The following is a 24,105-nucleotide window of genomic DNA, read 5'->3' on the forward strand; positions in this document are numbered from 1 at the left end:
ACCCTAATGACATTTGATTTGTATCATTGTACCCTCTTGACATTTGATCTGTATCACAGTACCCTGATGCCATTTGATGTGTATCACAGTACCCTGATGACATTTGATGTGTATCATTATACCCTGATGACAATTGGTGGTGCTCATAATTTCAATCACTGGTTTATATGGCCTGAAATCAAATATTTCCTAGTCTCAGTCATGCCAAGTCTGTCGAAGTCTCGATTTGTTTTTGGGGCTTCTGTTTGAATAAACGACTTTCACATATTTGTTGACTGGGCCCTGGACAGTTCCTGATTGGTTACAATACATTTCTGAATCATTTGGAATGTGAAAGTTTAATTATATCATACATCATGCTGTCATATCAACCAGTATTCATTGTCATACGTTTCAGCTCAGTCTGTGATAAGTGAAGATAGAACACGTGTCAAGTACTACACGTCTGGCAATAAGGGACAGCTCAAGACACTTCACACTGTTCCCCATGACGTTGGGGACCCGGGTCAGTAGGAATTATTCAGCATGAATTACAGTTCAGGACATGATTGATAATTTTTCCTTATCCTGACTCATGCTTATTATGTTTATCTCCTCCCTCTATGTAAAAATAGTGGAACACTTGAAATCCCTTGAAGTTCCCTTCTAACTGAAGTGGACGTATAATACACTCACCCTTGAGTAGCCTCCCTTTCCCGCCAATATGGTCTCATGACCAGCCGTGCTTGTCACTCTCTCTCTCCTTTATCCTGGTTAGTGAAAATGGGGATCAAGCTGGCTGAAGTACCTGAACTACTCACCTTACTATGCTTGTTCAAGCTGGAAGACCAACAATGCTTGTTCATGGTTCCAGCTTGGGACCTGAATGTCGTACTACAACACCTCCTGAGTGATGTCGAGTCACATCACTTGAATTGTTGACACAGAAAACTTTGTTCCTACTCGCCCTAGCAACAGCGCCGGATGCCAGAAATACATGCTCTGGACCTCAGTCGCATGCAAATTCAACTCCAGTCATCATGATGTTGTACATCTAGGGCTGAGATGGGATTTTATTGCCAAAAATCAATTGCCTGGACAACCGGACAGACAATTCCACATCCTGGGATTATCTCGGGCCACAAGAGACACAGGACTTATCATTGTGCCCAGTCAGAGCGTTGAAAATATATCTCCAGTGTACTAAGATAAGGCCACAACATTTTAAGCGGCTGTTCATCCCAATATCTATTGAGACATCTCCGGAAGTATCCCACAACACTATCTCACTATGGATGATGCAGTCCATACTGAGGGCCACCAAAGGACCAGGACTCAAACTTCTGCAAGCCTCCAATTCAAACTAAGTCAGAGCTTTGGCGTCAGCACTCACTCTGCATGGAAACTGCTCGACAACAACTATAATGGAGGGCTGCTTTTGGAAATGAATACAGTATTTGCTAATCACTACCTACGGGACATAGCAACTGAGTAAGTCACTGGCATTCACCAATTTAGACCACATGTTGTTGCACAACAACTAACGGTTCCACAAAGGCACTGAGTTTCACTCACCCTTTTATCACATGACTTGTTGAGACCAAGTCACTCTATGGAGTATAATGGTAGAGAGTCCATGCACACGTCTACAGACTAGCATGAGTGATTATGACCCTGTACTCATAATGAAGATACTTATACATGAAGAAGGGTCGCGACTGTTCTTGATTGGAAATCTTGACATACAGTAGCAGGATGCTAGCTGATATATATGTAATCACATTCCAGTCAACAAACACTTCAAGAGAAGACAAGTTCAACTGGATGTGATGCCCCCATTGCACAGAATATTGGTAGAACAGGACTGAACTATTGCCATTATCGTTCCCAGAAGTACTGCATGTACTTACATGGCAGTCAACAGAATCCAGCTTAGTATGCCATTTCCATTGGATTCTGTATCCATACTCACAGCATCAAGCCCTCCCATCCAGCCCTCTCAGGCATGCTGAATTAGTGTCAGGTTTATGAGATTTGGAGAGAGTGGCTGGTCATGTGACCGTATTGGCGGGAAAAGGAGGATTCCGATGGGTGAGTGTATTGTACATCCTCTTTAATTAGAAGGGAAATTCAAGGGATTTCAAGTGTTCCACTATCTTCCCATAGAGGGTTGAGATAAGCATAATAAGCATGTGTCTGGATAAGCATAAAATATCAATTTTATTCAAAAAATTACATTAATCATGAGATGTGCTGCTTAAACTGCCTGCATGTGTGTCACTGAACCGAGTGACAACATTCAGCTTCCTTGTCTGCCAAGTGATTAACATTGCTTCATGTCTTCTGTTTTCTTCACATAGAGGACGAGCCATGGAAGAGGGTGAATGCCTACCGAATCCACGAGACAGCCAACTGGAAGGACCTAAACCTCAAGTTTGTCCTGCAGGTGTACCGAGACTACCATGTGACTCAGGACAAGGAGTTCATGGAGAATATGTATCCAAAGGTCAAGGTGAGGCCCAAGGCAGTAGGATGGGTTGAGATGCTGTGTCTCATGGTGCTGTGCATTCAGTGCTTATTCAGAGATACTGAAAGCCTCTCTCCATGTAGCTTCAAATTTTGTCGTTTCAAATTTGTAGACCCTGTTGAAACTGAAGCCCAGAATATATCATGATTCTTTAAATTCTAGTGAAATTTCTACACTAGTACTGATTGTTGTGACTATTTCTTGTGGTAAACAAATAGATTGGGATATTGTTATTTATACCTTTCAGGGAGTGATCGAGACAGCACTCCAGTGGGACATAGACGACGATGGTATCATTGACAACAGTGGCTTTGCAGATCAGACTTTTGATGCATGGACCATGTCTGGAGCAAGGTAATGGTAGACAACCAGCATAGCTTCCCAGCTATTGCTGAAGTACAGGGCATATGTTTCTGGCCAGTCTTATACTGGTCTGTAAATCATACTAAATGTCTGGTCATTTCAGAGAAACTGTGTATGTGGTGGGTCATGCTGTCCCAGTTGTTGTGATGTAGGCATATCTTGTAAACATTCTCCATGTTGCTGTGTTTGCTGGAATAGATGTCAATGTTGCAGTGCCTACTGTGGCGGGATGTGGCTGGCCTCACTACGAATGACAATAGAGATGGCTAGTCTGTTAGGTTTCAAGGAAGACATGGACAAGTATCAGCTGGTGCTGGACAAGGGACGGCAGTCGTACGAAACCAAACTTTGGAATGGTTAGTGAATATGTGGGATACAGACTGTGACAGCCACAAGTTAAAGAATCCACTTTTTAAGCCTGGAGACTCAAATATAGATAGAAAATATAGATTTTCCTGGAATATTGTTAAATAGGCGTAAAACCATACTCACTATTATTATTTATGTCCAGGACGGTACTACAACTATGACAGCAGCACAAGTGGGCATCATGACAGCTTGATGGCCGACCAACTTGCAGGCCAGTGGTTCCTGCGGGCATCAGGGCTGCAGGATGATGAGGTAAAGCATACTCCTGTTTATGCCTGTTATGAGAACAGGTAACTATGTATCAGTTGCATACCCCTGCCCATGTAGAAAACAGGCTTCTGTGTATCAGTGGTGTGCAGTTGTTTATATCCGTGTAGAGAAGAGGTCCCTATGTATCAGTTGCGTGCCCCTGTTATGCATATGTAGAGAAGAGGTCCCTATGTGTCAATTGCGTACCCCTGTTTATACCCATGTAGAGAAGAGGTCCCTATGTATCAGTAGCGTACCCCTGTTTATGCCCATGTAGAAAAGAGGTCCCTATGTATCAGTTGCATACCCCTGTTTATGCTCATGTAGAGAAGAGGTCCCTTTGTATCAGTAGCGTACCCCTGTTTATGCTCATGTAGAGAAGAGGTCCGTATGTATCAGTTGCGTACCCCTGTTTATGCCTGTGTAGAGAAGAGGTCCCTATGTATCAGTTGCGTACCCGTTTATGCTCATGTCCTATCTGCTGTCTACTGGTAAGAGACTGAGTGACATCGATCTTGCAGATCACTGAACCTCAATCATTGTGCACTGTTGCTGACAATATCAACAACAGTATTATCTTGTCCAAACTATGTCACTCACAGACAATCATCATGTTGTTTGTTATCACTGACTTGTGTATCAAACAAGAAGTCTTATGTGTCATGGTGACACCATGCTATACATCTATTCAAAGCAGTGTCACCAGCTACATCTGTCTGACTCTCCTCGACTGTAGATAGTCTCCCTTTCCCTGTTATCTGTTCTAAACTATTTATTATTCTGTCACTTATTCAGGTGTTCCCCCCAGACCATGTACAAAGCGTCCTGAAGACCATCTACGAGAACAATGTCATGAAGTATGGTAACGGTAATATGGGTGCCATCAATGGAACCCGTCCAGATGGCAGTCGAGACACCAGTAGCTGCCAGGCTGAAGAATTCTGGGTAGGAGTGATATACGGCCTGGCTGCCAGCATGATCCAGGAGGTGAGTAGATGTTCCAGAGCTGTTAATGAGCATTGATGACCACCACAATGTTATGGTTTAACGGAGCACATTAGTGATGAGATGTTGGATGCTCTTGGTGTCACCTCAGTCTACCATTAAGTGGTGCAAGTGAAGTATCGTTTGTCATCAGTTTAAATCTTTCATTGTTTTGAGTTTGTCAGCACCATACTCCTGTATGTGGATTTCACATAACCAGTGCACCATGATATGCAGTAACACTGTCCAGTTGACGTTAAGCCAAACTCAGCTGACCTCATTGATGAACTTAAAATGGGAGATGTGAATGAAAACATGAAGCACCAAATACATGACTCAGATTATCATTTATATCAGCATCCAGCACTCAGTCGTGATCTGGTGTTTTATTTCTTCTGTCATCCCAATTCCTCCTGAAGCTGGACTTATGTTTACAGGGTTTGATATCAGAAGGATTTCAGACAGCATGGGGAGCCTATCATGTCTGCTGGGAGCAGTACGGCCTGCAGTTCCAAACACCTGAAGCCTATATGACCACCAAACACTATCGTTCACTCGGATACATGCGGCCATTATGCATCTGGTCCATGCAGTGGGCACTGGAACGCTTCCAGCCACAATTACTAGAGCAGACAGAAGGTGCTGCAGTCACGCCTACAAGAAGTGTCCTCGTCAAGGAGATGGAGCCACAAGTCCCTAGCACTGCAGACTCAGGGGTCACAAGAATCGACATCCAACTGGACGTCACTGAGCAATAGACTGATTATTTACCATTCAGACTCATGATACCTCACTCGACATTGTATCAAAACTTGTGTGTGAAAGATTTAACAGGTTTTATTTATTAGATGAATTTGTTTGAAGTACTATACCTTATCCATCATGTCAGGTCACCCTGTTTGCCTCTGTAGGTCATCTGTATCACAATTTTCTATGCTTAAATCTTTCTCGAATGTGAAATAGAAAAATGTTCATTTGATTCCATTATCAAAACTTAAAGTAGTAAGTACATCACTGTGAAACAGCGTGATCAGGCTTTGACCATTCTTTGTCCTTGTTTCATATATTATTATTTATATTACAATATCAAAATATTTCATCTAAAATATCAGTTGGATTTTGATGTATGGGGACATCCAATAATGTTTAAGCAAGTGCTGATGATAAAAGAAATTTAATCTAGCAACTTGTGACTACCAGTTAAAGTCATTTAAGTGGCAAGGCTAGAACGTTGTTTATATGTAACTCCTGTACCAGACGTTAGCATGTATGGATAAGGTAGAACTGAGATGGTGTAGTCAAACCTATGCAATCATACGGTACTAGCAACCAGACCAGCAGTATATATATGGCATCCTTCACATTCTTCTGGTTGTAGATATACTTCGAGTGCCAAAAGCTTATTCAATGCTGTGCAATATTGTTGTGTTCTGTTTGAATGAATAACATGGCCTTTGATTACACTTTCCTCAACCAAAACTGCTTGGGGATGTGGCACATGTCCTTGAGTCTACTTTCCCAATACAACTGTGAAAATCATTACAAATCTTTCACACCACTAACAATGTCCCTGAGAATATCATTTGAAGACTACTTTGAAAAAGAGTCTATAAAGCTGGAGTTGAAATCTTTACAAAGTGAACCTTATTAAGCGATAATCTATACCCAAAGGGCATGATGGGGCTAATTTTTGCTCAAGAGATGGAGTTTATTAAGTAAGAGAGTTCTGTATCTTAGAGCAACCACAAATACTTGATGTCCATGAAATGTACAATGCATACTGCACCAGTTCCAACATTCCAGTTCAATGTAGGTGGCATGGGTTTCCCCAAACTGTTCCTGCAGTAAGAGTTCTTAACTCCGTAAGCTGTATACTTCTCAGTCTAATACCAGCATATATGGAAATGAAGTCTACCTGATCAAACTAGTTACCAACCACTGGAGAATGGTGACATGCTAATGTAGAAGATTACCACAGTTTCTAACACACTTCAGCAAATGGTCAAAGATACCAAATGTCATCACAAAGTTGAAAAGTTTTAGTTGTACTTTGTGGTAGTATTATGAAGTTCAGTACAACATGTATTGTGTTACATTATACTCATCAACTTTAAATTTCCATCCATTGTCTGAGTGTTATCGGAAGGTTGAATAAGATTTCCATCCATTGTGTGACATTAATATAATTATATTGTTATTGGAAGATTGATTACAATCTCCATTCATTGTGTGACATTGTCATTATAAGGTTGATTACGATCTCTATTCATTGTGTGGCATTGTCAATGGAAGGTTGATTACGATCTCTATTCATTGTGTGGCATTGTCAATGGAAGGTTGATTACAATCTCTATTCATTGTGTGGCATTGTTATGGGAAGGTTGATTACAATTTCTATTCATTTTCTGGCAGTTTTCAAAGTTCACTTAAGACAATGTAGCTTTCAACTGTCATGGTTTAATTGTTATGAGGGTGAGCTTCTTCACTTGGGGCATTAATAAGGCAAGCAGTAACAGAAGATAGCATTAATGTATTGTAACTTCAAGTCATAAAAAATGACAGAAACATGTAAATATCATAAAGCTAATGGTTAACCATATTTTATTAACAATTATTCAAAACTGGCATTGACTAGCATCCCTAGTCCATGTCCTCGAGTAGGAATGATTTAAGGTGACATGAAGTGTCGGAATGTGTTGTCACTCTTTCTTAATGCATGAGTACTTAATGTTGAAACTCTTTCTGGAAAAAGAGGTGATAAAATATTCATTTTGAAGAACATCAGCAACATAAAATCATGTGTTCTTGCTGCTTGTGACTAACAGCTAGTCTCCCTATACATCAGTATGTGGCAAGTGCCCCTGATGTGAGAGTTACATTGTATGTTGTATTTACAGTTTTCACAGTATCCTGTTGTGCCCTACCTTTTTGTCTGGTCTCACAAAGACTGATCTAACCTTCGTGCCATTATCTGAAACATGAAATTAAAGTTGTAACTATATGTCATTTGTTAAGCAGTGCTGTCTCCATGAATAAGCCAGACTTTATGTCATTTTTGAAAAATCGAAGTAAGTTTTAATACCTGGGGAGCTACATGCAATAATTATTCCTAATGCAGGATATTAACCATGTCACATATACGATGCCATTCTTGCTTTATAATTGTTACAAAATGCGATTTCAAGTGCCATAAATCATGAAACTAAACTTCAATGACATCACAAATATATGCGTAGTAATATGTTACGTCACGTGCCCGATGTCATAAGTATCTCCAGATCACTCAGCTGACAGAGTTAGGTCATCTCGTTTCCAGTAAGTTTTAATGTTTGAGCATGTATTGTTGTCAACAAATGTTAGCTTACATTTGAAAAATAACATTAAACTCACGAGCGTCAGAAACCTTCAATTAACCTTATGAACAACACATACACTTTAATGTTCATGTGACATAGTGTACCTGGATTCCTGTGAAGTTCTCTTGCAAACACTGACAGTCGGTCAGGGAACTGCTGTTGGCATCTTCGCAAGCCTATGGATTTCTATCATCACTTTGTAATCTATTTTATCTGTCATTGTCATTCATGAATTTTCTGGGATGAAAGCACTGACAGTACTGTAATCATGGCCATCAATCCAGACACAACCACCAACCCTTGAAACCATGATTTTCACTACGCTGTGAATGTAGTCCCTAAAATTTGCTTATGACCTCTCTAATTTACATTGATGTGTTTATGTGACCCCAGTGGATACTGAAAATATCCACTGGCTTTATCCTGCTGAGAGCACTATCCATTGTATGATCAAAAAGTTGCAAGAGTCAAGAGGATTCTGGTTGCAGTTAACCTGATGAACCTGTTGCCGAGTTTTCAAGCTCACTGGCATTAGCTGTCTATGCATTAACGTCTTGCATTTCTTTACAATATCAATATCATTATTCAGGGATCTTTCAAACATTTGAAATATTAACAATTTGCCACATTTCCCTACATACCCTACAGTGGCTCATAACAACACATTTGCTATTGTTTCAATATCATCCTACTCTTTATCATTATGTATAGGACAGAAGTGTTTGTTGTAGTCATATTGCTTAACTAGGTTCCTCCAGCATTTTGAGTTATTTCCACTGTACAACATCTTCATCGAGATAGATATGTAATTATGATTCTTAGCATTTCATGCTTCTGATACCGCTTTGATTCCTTAGCATCTAAATCTTCCCCAATATATGTCATATGCTTATGAGCTTGCTAATATTACTCATGGGAGTGCATTTGCATGAAGTATACATCAGGGGTCCCTTTCACAAAACTCTCGTAAGCCTAAATTCTCGTAACTTTTCTCAGAACATTCCTACTTCCTGTGTTACTGTATAGGAGGTACGAATGCTACGAGATAAGTTACGAGATCTTAGGCTTATGAGAGCTGTGTGTAAAGGGACCCAGACTCTTGCAAGTCAGTGAGTGTAGGTAGCATAAATATGGCTTTCTGTTAATAATTAGATTTGTAGATCCTATGATACTAGCCATTTCATGCAAGGCTATTGGGGCTTTTATCGTCATAATCATGTGTTTCACAAACTGAATGATTGGTTGATTTTGTGGAATCATTACCTGTAGGGTTGTGTGAAGGCTTTCTCAGTTTTAGTTCTTTTTCACAAAGATGACATTCATATTTGTATGGGAATTCTTCCTGAATTAGGGGAGATAACTGACCATGTAAGTCTAATTTCCATCCTTGTCAAACTAGGATGGCAATAAGGAGTTTACTTTTGGCTGAACCATGGAGTCTATTCATGGTCAAATCAGAGCGGTGTAACAAGATTGACATTCCCTTCATATAACATCGACTGTAGGTTTTGGTGTGTTTTCAGCATATATATATTTTACATGTATGCAAATATACATACACATGTAAACAGTGTTTTAAACTGCATTCAGTTCACAGCTGGGTTGGAGGAACTAGCTAGACAGATTGTCTGGTACAGCCTGCTTGTTGTACAGATCATTGTACAGACACTAAACACTTATGTGCAGCATATATCTGTGCTTGGTAGAATGAATAACTATTTCTTTATATGTTTTGTATATTTCTTTGAATTTTTACACAATTAAATATTAAACCAGTGCAGAATTCTGTCTTTCTTGTCTCATGCTACAATCATGGGTTGAAGTCATCAACTTCATCCAACAAGGTAGAGTGTGACCATGTGAGATGTATTTGTAGTCAAAGACATGGCTGGGACATATGCCATATAGATCACAGGTTTACCTGGTCCATAGTGAAGGATTTACAGACTGACCTCTTACAGCCAGAAAATGTGAGTGAATCACACTCAGAAATATTCCAGCTATATGGCAGGAGTCTGTAAATGATCAAATGCATGCGCATTGGTCTATGCAATTGAGATACAATGACATGTGTCAACCAAGTCAGGGGCCTGATCACCTGATCTGGTCAGTCAACTAGCATGGGATACTGAATTTCAATTCTAACCAAATTTTCATGGGTCCAGAATATGCTAAGAGCGGGGTTTAAACAAATCACAATCAGATTACACACGTGATCAACGCATCCATTCCACGATCTTTCATCTTTTATGTCTTTGACCAGGGATACTCTACAACTCTGTACAGGTTCCCTGCTTTGACCAAAGAAATTTAAGACACAATCAAGTACAGCAACATCTCTGAAGAACTAGCTTCATATTTAGTATGAGTGCATGCATCACCGTCAAATAATGATAGCGTGTCCCGGTGATGGTGAGGATATGCTCCTTCACCCATCATAAACACAGGTTAGTCAATTGTTTATCCACCCAAATGGAAGACGTGAACACGTGATAATTGTGAAACTAAGAATAGCGTGGGACATCATTTTTTTCACGGAAGCGTCCACTTTGGAAACGTCATTCACATATCGCCATTGAAACATTTTGAAAGCTTTACTGTTGTAACAATGGTAAAGCAACCTCTGGTGGCGATTATGTTCACTTTCAAGTTTCTTATCAAATACAGAAATCGTTTAAGACACTGATCTTGGTACCGACGTCATGATGGATATGTCAGTTGTCATCGCCTTGAACAACCTCAAACAGTAAACTACTCCACAGCATCCCGTTTCTTGGTTACAGTTGCTTCACTCGGCTAACATCACTGGTGGAAACATTGCGTTTATGTCTTTCGACAGATGTGATGCCTAAGTCCGACTGATAATTAAACAGCGACATGGCAACGTTCGCAATGTTTATATTCCCACAATGCATATAGGTTGTAGAATGAATGAATTCACGTGTTCGTTATGAATGGAAAGGTGGTTCCGTCACAACGTGACGTTATTGAGAGCACTCGCCTACCCAGAGTTCCATGCGGCCAGCCAGCATAGTATGTTATGCTAAGTCATGTCTGCGCCGGAGTTTCTATCATCTGTTATCCAATCAAATCGTTAAAATCTCAGGTCAAGTCGTTACGACACAGGTCAACGCGATATCTCCTAGGAGACTGAAGATTTTGCACAATGCCCTAACAATGCTATGACGTCATGAGCTTGATGACGTCACAATGGTATGACATTGCTGCATTGTAAGTCTAATGGCAGTGCTGTGTTCAAAGATGTACATTTTTCATTGAAAACTAACGAAGAATGATTTTGGGTGGTAAATAGCATCTCATCCTCGCGTCTACTGATATCAATTATATCAACACGAGTTGATAAAGTAACAAATATCAGAGGCTTGATGTACGTGTGATATCAGTAGACACGTGGGTGAGATTCTCTATGTATTAAACTCGACAATATGTTATTTGAAAAATGACGTCATATTGAACGAAAACATTACAACTATCCTGAAAGTTTCAAACAATGTAAACTAAAGGTTCCAAACATAGGCGATCGATGCAAAGGGTATGTCCCTATACTATTCTTACAGTAGTATAGGGGCATACCCTATGCATCGATCGCCTGTGCTCACTGCGCGCGGTGAACTTAGAACCGGTCAAATGTATTTTCTTAAATGTGCGCGCGCGCACACACACACACACACACACAGAGAGAGAGACAGACAGACAGACAGACACACACACACACACACACACACACACACACACACACACATTAGTACTAGCAGGGATACTCTAGAACAGGGATAGGTCACTCGTTTGCTTTCTTTACCATTTGTACTAATTAACGAGTGCCTCGTCATGCTCCAACGCACACATTGACTTGACTCGTTCCCAGTGCAACTTCAGTTGTGCTTAACCAGGGAGACTATATAGAGTATATACGTTGTAGATTATCCCTGGTTTAACAGAACTTCAGCCAGTTTATAGTCGGAATTTTACAATGAATGAATGATTCAGAGTAAGAATTAAGAGCAAGAATTATGTGAATGAATGAACGAAATAAAGAAAAAAGTATAAAAGAAGTACATATGTGAATGAATGAAAGAATAATTGATACACAGCGGCCTTCCCTCCCAAAACATATTAAAGAACGCAAAAGTATCGCGAGAACGCGTGTTAACATCAGCTGTCCTTTTAAAAAATCTACTGTAAAACATTTTTGTTTACGTTCATAATTAATTCAGATATCTTAATTATTGCATGTGGGGAATGGAATGAACATTAACAAAATGTTGACTGTTACTGTCACACTGCCCTCAAAAATACAGTGTAAAACTCCCACAAAGCGTTCTAAAATACCTTTCCAGTTTTGTCAAATAATAAGATCAACAAGAAAGAAAGAAGTTATGGTACTATAACCCTCAAGCGCCAATGGCGAATCAGATCAGATCAGCGATATGTCATATTTTTCTCACACCTCTCAAAAACACCCTAACATTTTGTTTTTCATTATGCAACTATCACTATTACTTGCAAACACATTTCACCTGATAGTATATTCCCCTCATAAGAATTAAAGATGTATGTGAAAGATGTTTTTGAAGCAATAACTAGAAACACTCAAACTACAGCGTATTTATTTTAATGGCGGATCGGAGCAGATCGGCGATATGTCACATTTTTCACACACCTCAAATACACCCAAACATTCTTTTTCAGATTATGAAACTATCACAATTACTTGCAAACACATTTCACCCGATAGTATATTCCCCTCACATGAATTAAAGGTGTATGTGAAAGATGCTTCTGAGGAAGTAACTAGGAATACTCAAACAACGGTGTATAGCAGTACAGTGGCGAAATTTCATATTTTTCACACACCTCAATTACACCCTAACAATTTTTAAGTCATGAAACTGTCACTATTACTTGCAAATACCTTTCAAATAAAGGTATGTTCTCTTTCTAAAAATTAAACGAATGTGTGAAAGAAGTTTTTATCGGCACAATTTAGTCTATCTTCGCGGTGACGCGAGAATGGAAGCCAGTGAGCTATAACATACCGACTTGAAACTTTACTACAAATCTTCTGCCCTAATACGGACACTAATTCCAGTTATTTGACTTAAACTGGAGTGACAAAATAGTTAACCTATCGTCTACATGTTGGTTTTCAGTTGTTGCAACACTCAGCGAACTTATTCAGCTGTTGAAAATAAACCGGGCTCCATCCGCTGCCACCATATTGGCTACACTGGTTACGTAACGACCCGAGACATACGCTCAGCGGCGGCTTTTCGAGGAGTTTCATCTCCCCCTCTATATAGGCTCCCTGGTACTTTTGTTTAGATTCAATTTTACGACATACCGACAACGCGCAACTGTTAACGACCGGTTTTCGGCAAACTGTAAACAAGTGCATGGCGACAGCGAGAAGCATTCATATGGTCGGCATACCCGTACTGATTGTCGATGTCAGGGTACAAGTCAGTAAATATCACGATTATTTTACGCTACCAAAACATCACAATGACAATTTCATTCACAGAAGCAGTATACGACAACCGATCTCGCAATAGTATCTAGCGATGGAACTAAATACCCACCAAGGCTAATGTTTATCATACCTGTCACTGGTTGATCCTGTCAAAAGCTTTTCCGGGTTAAAGCGACAACGACCCATTGTTTAAAGGGGCACTGATGCGGAGCAATTTCCGTGGACTGGTGTAAACTTTTGTTATTGTTTTTCTCCCGTGAGTACCGGGATGATATCCCAGAATTCGCGACTGGTTCGTGACCTCTGCTGCGCAGTCCGTAAGCGCAATTGATAGTTTAATAACAGACCGATCAACTTAGGTGAAGTCATTTTTACATCATTACAAATGTATTATGAAAACAAATGAAACACTTTGAAGGTTAATCATCTGCCAGTGGCAGAAATGGTAAAAAACTAATAGGACGGAAAAATAACGAAGCCAATGTACCTCTCTATATTTTGTCTCATAACACTGATTAGTTTATTGTCATATTTGTATGATTCTGAAAAATAATAAAAGAACACACGATTTGCTTATACTCATAGTAAATTTCTAACATAACAGCAACATTTATACATTGTATAGATTGCCAATGTGGATCCTATTTCACACACATACGCGATCTAGTGTGTGTTTTCTGTCATACAGATTCTGCTGAATGCTACAACAAATAAATTAAAACAAAATGCAAATAATGAATGTAAAACAGACTAATTTTATAGCAACAATGTCAGGCTACTACCTTGTTCAGGAATGTATCCATCAATATCCACGTAAAAGAAATCGTATTCCATTCATCTGCAGCTGGTAAATAATCCTGCTCTATGTCGCGTGTCTTACAACTGTCTAGTTTGCGAAAAAGTAACACATCGTTTCACGTCTTTCGTTGGTGAAAACCAGATAAACCTCTCATTGGTCTCCCAAGATAGCACACCTGGCAAACTAATTGTATGATGTCCACTATTCTAAGTAATTTAGTTAACCAATTGTGAGCAATCAATCAATCAACACAGGGGTGGTTAATTCTTTGAAGGGAGGATGTTGTTTTGGCACTCACTCTTTACGACAGGGTGTAGTCATCTACACACACTGCCTTTTGACAAACTCACTAGAAGATAAAAGTAATTAATCAATCAGTGTGTTATCGGTTAATCCTTTGATCGATGTTTGTTTTTGTAACTCAGCTGATAAACCCTCTTGCATCACTTACATGCACATATTACATAACATACAATACATTTGCCATTACAGACCTTAGTTTATAATGTTGAGTATTTACTCCAGACAGGAGAAATGCCAAATGGCAACCTTTGTTGAGTAACCGAAGTGGTGTTACTACTAATTATACCTGTTATAAATTCATTAATTGACCATCCAGAGAATGATGACAAATAACACGTGTAGCTTTACACCATCAAACGTGAGTTACAGCAAGGAAGATGTAATCTCTGTGTCGCATGCAGCCTGAAAACACTTATGGGCCGAAACTGTTTTGAGGATACCAACGGAATTTCGTTACATAAGGAATACACACAGGCATTTGCTGTGTACTTGGGTAAATAGGTGAAATAAGGGTTTTTCTACGTAAGAAAAATTTCAGATTTCTCTACCAAAGGCAAAGTCATCGTTTTTTGTTTACGAATTCAAATAAATCAACTGTGTGTTTTTATTATCATAAATAATAAACCATTGTAGCTATCATAGCTACCAAAATTTACGTATGATATTTGCTATCACAGCTGAACCAACACTTAAAACTACCTATATATATAAAGCTTTGCAATCTTCCGTACTGAAACAAATGGCTTGCTACGTGCCTGTAGACATCATATTTTCATGTAACATGATTAAATATCGAGGTTAAAAACACAGATATAGGATCAAATTGGATCAGTAACTATACCATCCAAGCATCCGAAAAGAACTACACTGCAGGGATATTTGGTTACGATCAGACAAGGGATACCATGGATATTTTTAAACAAATGGCATATGATGGGCATCCGGCCTCCTGACTGTTTAGGTGAAGAAATTCTGCTAATATGGACAGGAGCCCAGTTCCTTTGTCCGTCACGGTCGAAGGAGCGGGTGCTGACCAATTTGCGGTTTGGTTTCGTAATTCGACCGTTGGCGAGAAACATTATTCGCTCCGCATCAGTGCCCCTTTAATGCATAGAACGATTCACATATGGGAAGTTAACGGTAAGAGTTCTTCCCGTAACCCTCGCTTGAAATTAGCCGAGAGCCGCGATGCGGTCCTATACAGTCAAGACAGCTTGAAATGTATTCTGTATATTAGGGTTTTTTCGAGGGGTAAGGTTTACGAGTAGGGTTGGGCTTTTTACTGAGATAAAAGAAAACAACAAATATATTCGAAGGCATACGATGATATCAAATACAAAACTGGGGTTACCGATGGAAATCTTCCTGAAAAAGCACTTTATATGTTGAAGTTTGTGTGGGGATTGCACAGATCATACATGCAGTATGTGTTAATGTGATTATTAGATATGGTACGTTTTTCACTGAAATAATGATAACAAGACTAAAGACATTATGACTGGATTTAGAGCTCCATGACTGCATAAGTTGGACTTATTGGCAATTAGTTTGTCGTCACATCTGTCTTCGGTACAATGTAAAAATATCTGTAATTTACATATGTTTAATGGTCATTCTAGAGTTTGATGAGTCAAATATGATACATACATATTTATTTATTGTATTGCAACTTCTTGTTTATTACATTGAGCAATGCGTCAGTGTAGATTCTTACGTCGTTATCTGACGTCATCATAAAATTTAAAGTGAAGACAACCAAATAGTGAGAAGCTTTATATACATGGTATATTGTGACAAACAGCGGATGAACATTAACAAAAGCAAGTAGTAAACACACTAGTGATGAAGCCATTGATGAGGGAGATTAGATAGTAACAACAAATACACACAATGCTTAGATAGTCTATAGATTATGGATTGGGGAGGAGGCCAGCAATTTTTCTTCAAAATGGGTCATGTAGATTTTAGTGAGAATTGGGGAAAGAGGGGATCTGTTTGAAAATGTTGTATCCCCAGGTGAAGTAGGTGGACGTTATACAGGATTTGGTGAAGCTGATGATGGGAGTCTATGGAGGGTTGAGTTTCAAGGGGTTGGTCAACTTTGGAGGTATGTTGACGTAGTTTTTGTGGGGCTTCTTCAGTTGGGACATTAGTAAAGAGGTCAAAAACATCATAGCTGATAATCTGGTTGTTTTCAGTGATGCTGCTTATCTTTTGGCAGAGGTCTGTGGAGTGTGTGAGTAGGATTTTGAACTAAGACCTAATCAAACTATAGAATATCTAAACATTGTGTGTATTTGTTGTTACTATTTAATCCCGCTGGTCATTGGCTTCATCACTATTGCTATTTGTTGCTTTTAAGTCCCCTACTGGCCGCTTCTACTTGTTCTATTTATTCTATCATACTTGCTGTTGTTAATCTGCTGTTTGTCACAACATACCATGTACATAAAGCTTTTCACTATTTGGTTGAAGTGATCTTGAAGTGTGCCTTTTGCTGTTTACAAATATATGGCATTTATATTGTTCATGACTTCCATGGAAACAATTCAAACTTAATCTAAGAAAACATCAAGTAGCTGTCAGATGAGTTGTCCTTTCAGATATGTGGGGGCCGGGGGGATGTGTCATCTTCTGATGACTCTTGTTTTATCTGTAATTTACAAATATATATGCATGGCCTCATATTTTTTTAAAGACTACAGAACAGCTGTCAAAAATGTTTTTCACCTTTGGAAAACGTATTGCTCTAAACACTATCATCCACATACACCAATACATTTTATGAAGTTTTAGAGCGCAGAGGATGTCAATGGATGGAAGAGAGTTTCATGGATGTCAGCTTCTTGATAGCCATATAGTATACATTAAACAATTGGGATTTTTGTGAACAGGACCACTCACCATTATTTAGCATTTTCATCCCTATTCTGCTGTCACAGCCCCAACAAAAACAGTGCAAATTTAGGGCAACACCTAATGATGTCCCACTAAATTTGTACTCATTAAACAATGAGGGTGTATTAAAGGGAAATATCATTAGTAGTAAATAATGGATAAAATTTACTACTGCCCACAGAGATATTGGAAAGGGAAAGCTGTTGATGATAGGATTGGGTAAAGAAACAAGTAATGTTTTGAATTATATACTTATTCCTTTGTCAGGCGATTGTTGTGTTCCTTATACCAAAGCAGCTGACATCTATAGAACTCTCTTCCTTATGTATATCACTTTTAAATGACATTTAAAAGGACCAGATGCCGATAAATTAAACATATATTTGAAAAATCATGGAATCAACTGCACCAGGTTGTCTTCCTGTGAACCCTGTCCCCAGCCATTACACTATTAAAATAACACCAGTATAACTATTTCGAGCCTTACCCATTTTTAGGCCACAATGTAAAAGTTGACATGGCAAATGCATAACTGAAAATTGAAGAAACTATCCATTGTGTTGCCTCAATATACTTTCGCAACAACCATCCATGCTCGGGACCAATTCTGAAATGGAATCCCCACTACCTGAAGAACATCGTTCAAGGTGTGCCAGTCAAACTTTCCGCAATATAATCAGATACAGATATATGCATCATGTTCATGCCAGAATCAAAAGTAAACTGATAAAAATTGTGTTTATTTACAGTGCGCCTTCATAATGCTTGACTAGTTTTAAGACTTAATGCACAAGTAACAGAAACAGATAATGCAAAGCCTGTTACCCATTTCTGTCCTGACCTGGCGAATGTAGCATTCATCAACAGCTTGACTGTACATGGTGTAAAAAGTGAAACCAAGTACTTTTATTTAGTGTGTAGAATTAACTACTTCCCTAAATTAGTTTTCTTTTCTTGTTTAGAATTATGAGAAATGAATTAATTCCAGCACAGAAGATATATTCACCAAGTCTGAAACTGAAGAGAGAATGTGTTTGTGATCATGGATCCAAAATCTCCTGCAAGAGCATCATCTGGGTCACGGTCACGCCCAGGTTCTGGAACAAAGACTAGTGATCCTTCTGGTTCCAAGTCATCACATACAAGTACACGACCATTATCAGCCAAGCAGAATGCCTCCCTGGCCTCTGACAGTCAGCCATCAGAACCCAAGACTTCATCCAACATCCCCCCACCCCCACCAAAGCCACCTGCTCCCCCAAGCTCAGCCCCACCCCCATCTGCACAGTCCTCAGGCCTTCCTCCCCCTCCTGTAGCACCTCCACCTGTGCTGCCAGACAGTTCTTCAAAAACAGGACTGTTTTCATTCAGCAGTCAGCCGGAACTAGTGCCAGGCTCCAGGACTAAACCAACCACCCAAGAAGGTCCTCAGATAAAATCAATCTTTACATTTGGTTCTGATGAAGCCACAGTGGCAGCACCAGAAGACACGAAGATATCAAAGTCAAAGATGGGAAAGAGTGGATTTCAAAAGAGGTCAGCAATTTCTAAATCAACAGCGCAAATGCGTTTGCAAGCAGAGACAGAGGCTATGTCTTTAGGCAAGACCTCTAACACTATGGATGAGAGCATATATACTGAAGCTGTGGACAAAAGCAAGTTTCTTGATCATAGTAGCAACCTATTGATTGCCCTGGACAAGAAGAAGGAACTAGGGGTAACCAAGTCTGATCTTCAGCCAAATCTGTTCACATCCGAGCAACTTTTGGCACAGAAGAGACGCCTCAAGAGTGTCAACAGGAAGGCCCAGTTTAATCCAGGTGAGAGTAAGGAAATGTTATACTACAGAAAATAGTCCAGTTGGGCTCTTCCCTCAGCTTGGCAAAGGTAAAACAATTACCATGGCAAGTTATATTTTCGTCACCAATACATAAATGCATGTGTGCATGCCTGTATCAATGACCACAAGTACAAGCACATAAAATTAACAGCAATTTTTTCAAGCAGCTGTAATAAAGCTTGAATATTGAACCACAGAATGAATTAATAATAAACAAACAAGGGATGTTTCATACATATATCTTCTCACTGATGTAGTTAAACTGGGACGGCGAGAAATCCTGCGTGACTATGACTGGAACATGGACTATCTCCCTCTGCCTGCTGTGTCGGTGAGTCTAGTTCTTCCCTGTGCCTTTTGTGTTGATGTGTCTACTTCCTCCCTCTGCCTGCTGTGTCTGTGAGTCTAGTTCCTCCCTCTTCCTGCTGTGTCAGTGAGTCTACTTCCTCCCTCTTCCCACTATGTTGGTGAGTCTACTTCCTCCCCCTTTCTGCTCTATTGATGAGTCTTCTTCCTCCCTCTTCCTTCTGTGTTGGTGAGTCTACTTCCTCCCTCTTCCTGCAGTGTTGGTGAGTCTACTTCCTCCCTCTTCCCACTATGTTGGTGAGTCTACTTCCTCCCCCTTTCTGCTCTATTGATGAGTCTTCTTCCTCCCTCTTCCTTCTGTGTTGGTGAGTCTTCTTCCTCCCTCTTCCTGCAGTGTTGGTGAGTCTACTTCCTCCCTCTTCCTGCAGTGTTGGTGAGTCTACTTCCTCCCTCTTCCCACTATGTTGGTGAGTCTACTTCCTCCCCCTTTCTGCTCTATTGATGAGTCTTCTTCCTCCCTCTTCCTTCTGTGTTGGTGAGTCTTCTTCCTCCCTCTTCCTGCAGTGTTGGTGAGTCTACTTCCTCCCTCTTCCTTCTGTGTTAGTGAGTCTACTTCCTCCCTCTTCCTTCTGTTTCAGTGAGTCTACTTCCTCCCTCTTCCTTCTGTGTTGGTGAGTCTACTTCCTCCCTCTTCCTTCTGTGTTGGTGAGTCTACTTCCTCCGTCTTGCTTCTGTGTTGGTGAGTCTACTTCCTCCGTCTTCCTTCTGTGTTGGTGAGTCTACTTCCTCCGTCTTCCTTCTGTGTTGGTGAGTCTACTTCCTCCGTCTTGCTTCTGTGTTGGTGAGTCTACTTCCTCTCTCTTCCTTCTGTGTTGGTGAGTCTACTTCCTCCCTCTTCCTGCTGTGTTGGTGAGTCTACTTCCTCCGTCTTCCTTCTGTGTTGGTGAGTCTACTTCCTCCGTCTTCCTTCTGTGTTGGTGAGTCTACTTCCTCCGTCTTGCTTCTGTGTTGGTGAGTCTACTTCCTCCGTCTTGCTTCTGTGTTGGTGAGTCTACTTCCTCCGTCTTCCTTCTGTGTTGGTGAGTCTACTTCCTCCGTCTTCCTGCAGTGTTGGTGAGTCTACTTCCTCCGTCTTGCTTCTGTGTTGGTGAGTCTACTTCCTCCCTCTTCCTTCTGTGTTGGTGAGTCTACTTCCTCCCTCTTCCTGCTGTGTTGGTGAGTCTTCTTCCTCCCTCTTCTCCTGTGTCAGTGAGTCTACTTCCTCCCTCTTCCTTCTGTGTTGGTGAGTCTACTTCCTCCGTCTTGCTTCTGTGTTGGTGAGTCTACTTCCTCCGTCTTGCTTCTGTGTTGGTGAGTCTACTTCCTCCCTCTTCCTTCTGTGTTGGTGAGTCTACTTCCTCCGTCTTGCTTCTGTGTTGGTGAGTCTACTTCCTCCCTCTTCCTTCTGTGTTGGTGAGTCTTCTTCCTCCCTCTTCTCCTGTGTTGGTGAGTCTACTTCCTCCCTCTGCTGTGTCGGTGAGTCAAGTTCCTCCCTCTTCTTACTGTGTCAGTGAGTCTAGTTCCTCCCTCTTCTTGCTGTGTCAGTGAGTCTGGTTCCTCCCTCTGTCTGCTATGTCAGTGTGTCTAGCTGCTCCCCGTGTCTGCTGTATTGTTGAAACTAGTACCTCCCTGTACCTGCTGTTTTGGTGAGTCTAGTTCCTCCCTCTGTCTTCTGTGTCAGTGAGTCTAGTTCCTCCCTTTTCCTGCTGTGTCGGTGAGTCTTGTTTCTCCCTCTGTCTGCTCTGTCGAGGAGAGTAGTTCCTCCCTCTTCCCACTGTGTTGAGGAGAGTAGTTCCTCCCTCTTCTGACTGTGTCGAGGAGAGTAGTGCTTTTTGTCAGTGAGACTGTTTCCTCCCTTTCCCTGCAGTGTCTTCTATCACTTTATATTTATGGTCATAACAGAGTAATATTTCCTACATATGTTTATAACAAAACATTGTGAGGAATATGAAAAATCAGTACCAAATTATTCTCATATTTTAATGAAAGGTTTGATTATGAATAGATCTTTCACTCTGACATTTTTTGATAGTTATGATCGTGATGATTCATGATGAAAGGTGAATAATATATGATTATGGTATATGATTAAGTAACTACAATATATTGATGAATTAGTTTGGAGTCAACATCTTCCTTAGTTGACTGGTGGCCTACTTTGATACTTGTGGTGCATCCGATCCCAAATATATGTTTGTGTAGGACTCGATACGCAACGAAGCAGTGACGTCAGACCTGGTATCCCTTGACTTCACTGGTATTGAGCAACTAACAGACAGTCTTTTCTTCTTGTTCAAATCTACAAGATCCACTTTCCCCTCCATGGAGAAGTTCATTGTAAATGGTGAGTCTGTGAACACTTTATCATTCTGACTGATTGATGTTTAACTCCACTCTAAGCAACATTCCGGCCTTATGACGACAGTCTGTAAATAATGGACCAGACAAACCAGTGATTAACATCATGAGCATCAGTTTGCGCAGTTGTGTCAACCAAGTCAATGAGCTGACCACACTTTGTTGGAAAGGTGGAGCAAAATCATCATTTCTACCCGAGGTCTGACAATTTCATTTGAAGAATGATAGCATTTCCTGTTAGGTGAAGATGCCATGGTGATACAGCATATAAACATTCTCCATTACTCTCCATTCTCCTTGTTTCAGCTCATTTCATGCACAAAGAAATTAGATATTTGCATCTGAATGCATTCCTCATTCATAACTGTGAGTCATGACATCATTTTGCTGTCAAAACCAGCTGAAAAACGACTGAAATATTAAAAGTAAAAGTTAAACAAGACCTAGAAGAAATTATCAAACAAAAGATAAAAGGTTTAGATATTAGATCTAAGGCAAAGTGGACGGAACAAGGGGAAAACCATCAAAGTACCTTTTATGATTAGAAAGCGAATTTTTAAAAATAAATCAACAATGGAGTTGGAAGAAAGGACCATGCAGTAACCAAGGATTACACAGAAATACTAGAGGAGACTTGATCTGTTCAAGTGAAGACTGTACACAAATAAAATTAGGAGAAATGTTTACAGAAGATGATCCATCTAGGGTCACTGTGGAGTCATCTGCAAATTGAGCTAGACGGCTTTGTCTATATTGCCTATCTTTATCCCTTTAATCTTCTCATTTGTTCTTATTAGAATGGACAGAATTTCAGCGCATAAAATAAAGGCATAGAGTGATATTGGGCCTCGCTATCGGCAGCCTCTAGTTAACTTGAAGAAATCACTCACAAACCCATTTACTAGTACACTCTGCTATCTTTCAGCAGAACTCGTACCCAATTTTGAATGCTTGGTCCAAGGCTGCAAAAGTCTAATACATTTTTGCATAAATTTTCTGTCAACTGAGTCGAAAGCTTTTTCAAAATCGATGAGGAAAAACACATTAGCCATTTATGCAAGATTTTCAGGTTGAAAAGTCAATACAGAAAAAACAGGCTGATATGGATAGGATAAATGAAAAAAAGATCTAGGCATAAGATGTGGAAAGAATGGAATCTGTATTGGACACAGTCAAACTTCACACTTCTGGGAATAGATTGAAATAAATAGAGTTAAATAATATTGTAGACATTACCTAGATGTTTGTATGATGTTTTGTACAATGTATTGCGGTAACTAATGACAAGGATGTTCTGTACGATGTTTTGTTCAGTGTGTTATGAGAGTAACAAAATAATGATGAAAATGGTTCAAAGGATGTTGAGTACAATATATTATGAAACAACAAACCGAAGGCGAAAATGATCTGAATACAATGTAGTACAAAATCAACAAACTGAGGATAAAGATGGATTGTATCATGCTTTGCACAATGCAGCACAACAACAAACAAACAACAAAAATGCTCTGTATGGTGATCTTTTTAGTGTACAACATATACTTTGGAAAATAAAAACTTAAAAAATAGTAATGAAATCTATTAAGTTTTTTTATGCTATCGTTTATAATGAAGCTAACTCTAATTTGGAAATGGGCATTTGAAAAGTGTCCTTTGTAACACACTATCATAACTCACTACTTTGCATAAAGCCATGGTTTGTTCCAAATAGGTCAAATAGGACTTTAAAAAAAACTGCATTTCTCATTCCTGCACTAATCTCTCCTCAGTTAAGTCCTTTTATTATGTTTCCTGTCTCCCTTACAGTTGAACTGTAATTAGGCCAAGCTTAGTTGAACAGATATTTCACACATTTACATAGCTACATAAGTCGTGGAGATAAATTGTGGAATTAACATTTTTATTTCTTTGTCCGATGGTACCTAAGTATCAGAGTATATGGGGATATCAGTGTTGGCGTGCGTGCGTGCGTGTGTGCGTTTTGGAGTGTGGTGTGTCTGTGCATGTGTATATGTGTCAATGTGTGTCTTTGTGTATGTGTGTTGGTGTGTGTGTCATGTGTCGAAGTGTGTGCAGGGTAGGGAAAATGGACAACATGTGGATGAACATCTTCTTTATTGCTATGAGAGTGACGTTTCGGTTTAGGTTCTACCACTGTTATCAAGCAAGTGATGAACAGAATGAGGATAGAGAAGCATATATACAAGTTCGAGGAAATGTTTGTACTGTACATTAGGGAATAGG

The 24,105-nt window shown here is 39.8% G+C and overlaps 2 protein-coding genes across 2 annotated transcripts in view; both read left to right on the forward strand.

The window, feature by feature from the left end:
* LOC137277328 (non-lysosomal glucosylceramidase-like) overlaps positions 1–9,607 on the forward strand; it is a 34,437-nt gene extending 24,830 nt beyond the window's left edge. Inside the window, exons 11-17 of the mRNA XM_067809012.1 lie at positions 398–505; positions 2,340–2,491; positions 2,754–2,860; positions 3,083–3,225; positions 3,381–3,490; positions 4,283–4,474; positions 4,909–9,607. Of these exons, the coding sequence (XP_067665113.1) occupies positions 398–505; positions 2,340–2,491; positions 2,754–2,860; positions 3,083–3,225; positions 3,381–3,490; positions 4,283–4,474; positions 4,909–5,229 (1,133 nt within the window). The 3' untranslated portion in view covers positions 5,230–9,607. The remainder of the gene's footprint in view (positions 1–397; positions 506–2,339; positions 2,492–2,753; positions 2,861–3,082; positions 3,226–3,380; positions 3,491–4,282; positions 4,475–4,908) is intronic.
* Positions 9,608–18,828: 9,221 nt separating this feature from the next.
* The window catches only part of LOC137279159 (uncharacterized), a 92,226-nt gene continuing 86,949 nt past the window's right edge, over positions 18,829–24,105 (forward strand). The window contains exons 1-3 of the mRNA XM_067811639.1: positions 18,829–19,138; positions 19,416–19,489; positions 21,706–21,847. Coding sequence (XP_067667740.1) covers positions 18,829–19,138; positions 19,416–19,489; positions 21,706–21,847 — 526 coding nt within the window. The remainder of the gene's footprint in view (positions 19,139–19,415; positions 19,490–21,705; positions 21,848–24,105) is intronic.

The sequence above is a fragment of the Haliotis asinina genome, chromosome 3 (genome assembly GCF_037392515.1).
Source record: "Haliotis asinina isolate JCU_RB_2024 chromosome 3, JCU_Hal_asi_v2, whole genome shotgun sequence".
In the NCBI taxonomy this organism is placed as follows: domain Eukaryota; kingdom Metazoa; phylum Mollusca; class Gastropoda; order Lepetellida; family Haliotidae; genus Haliotis; species Haliotis asinina.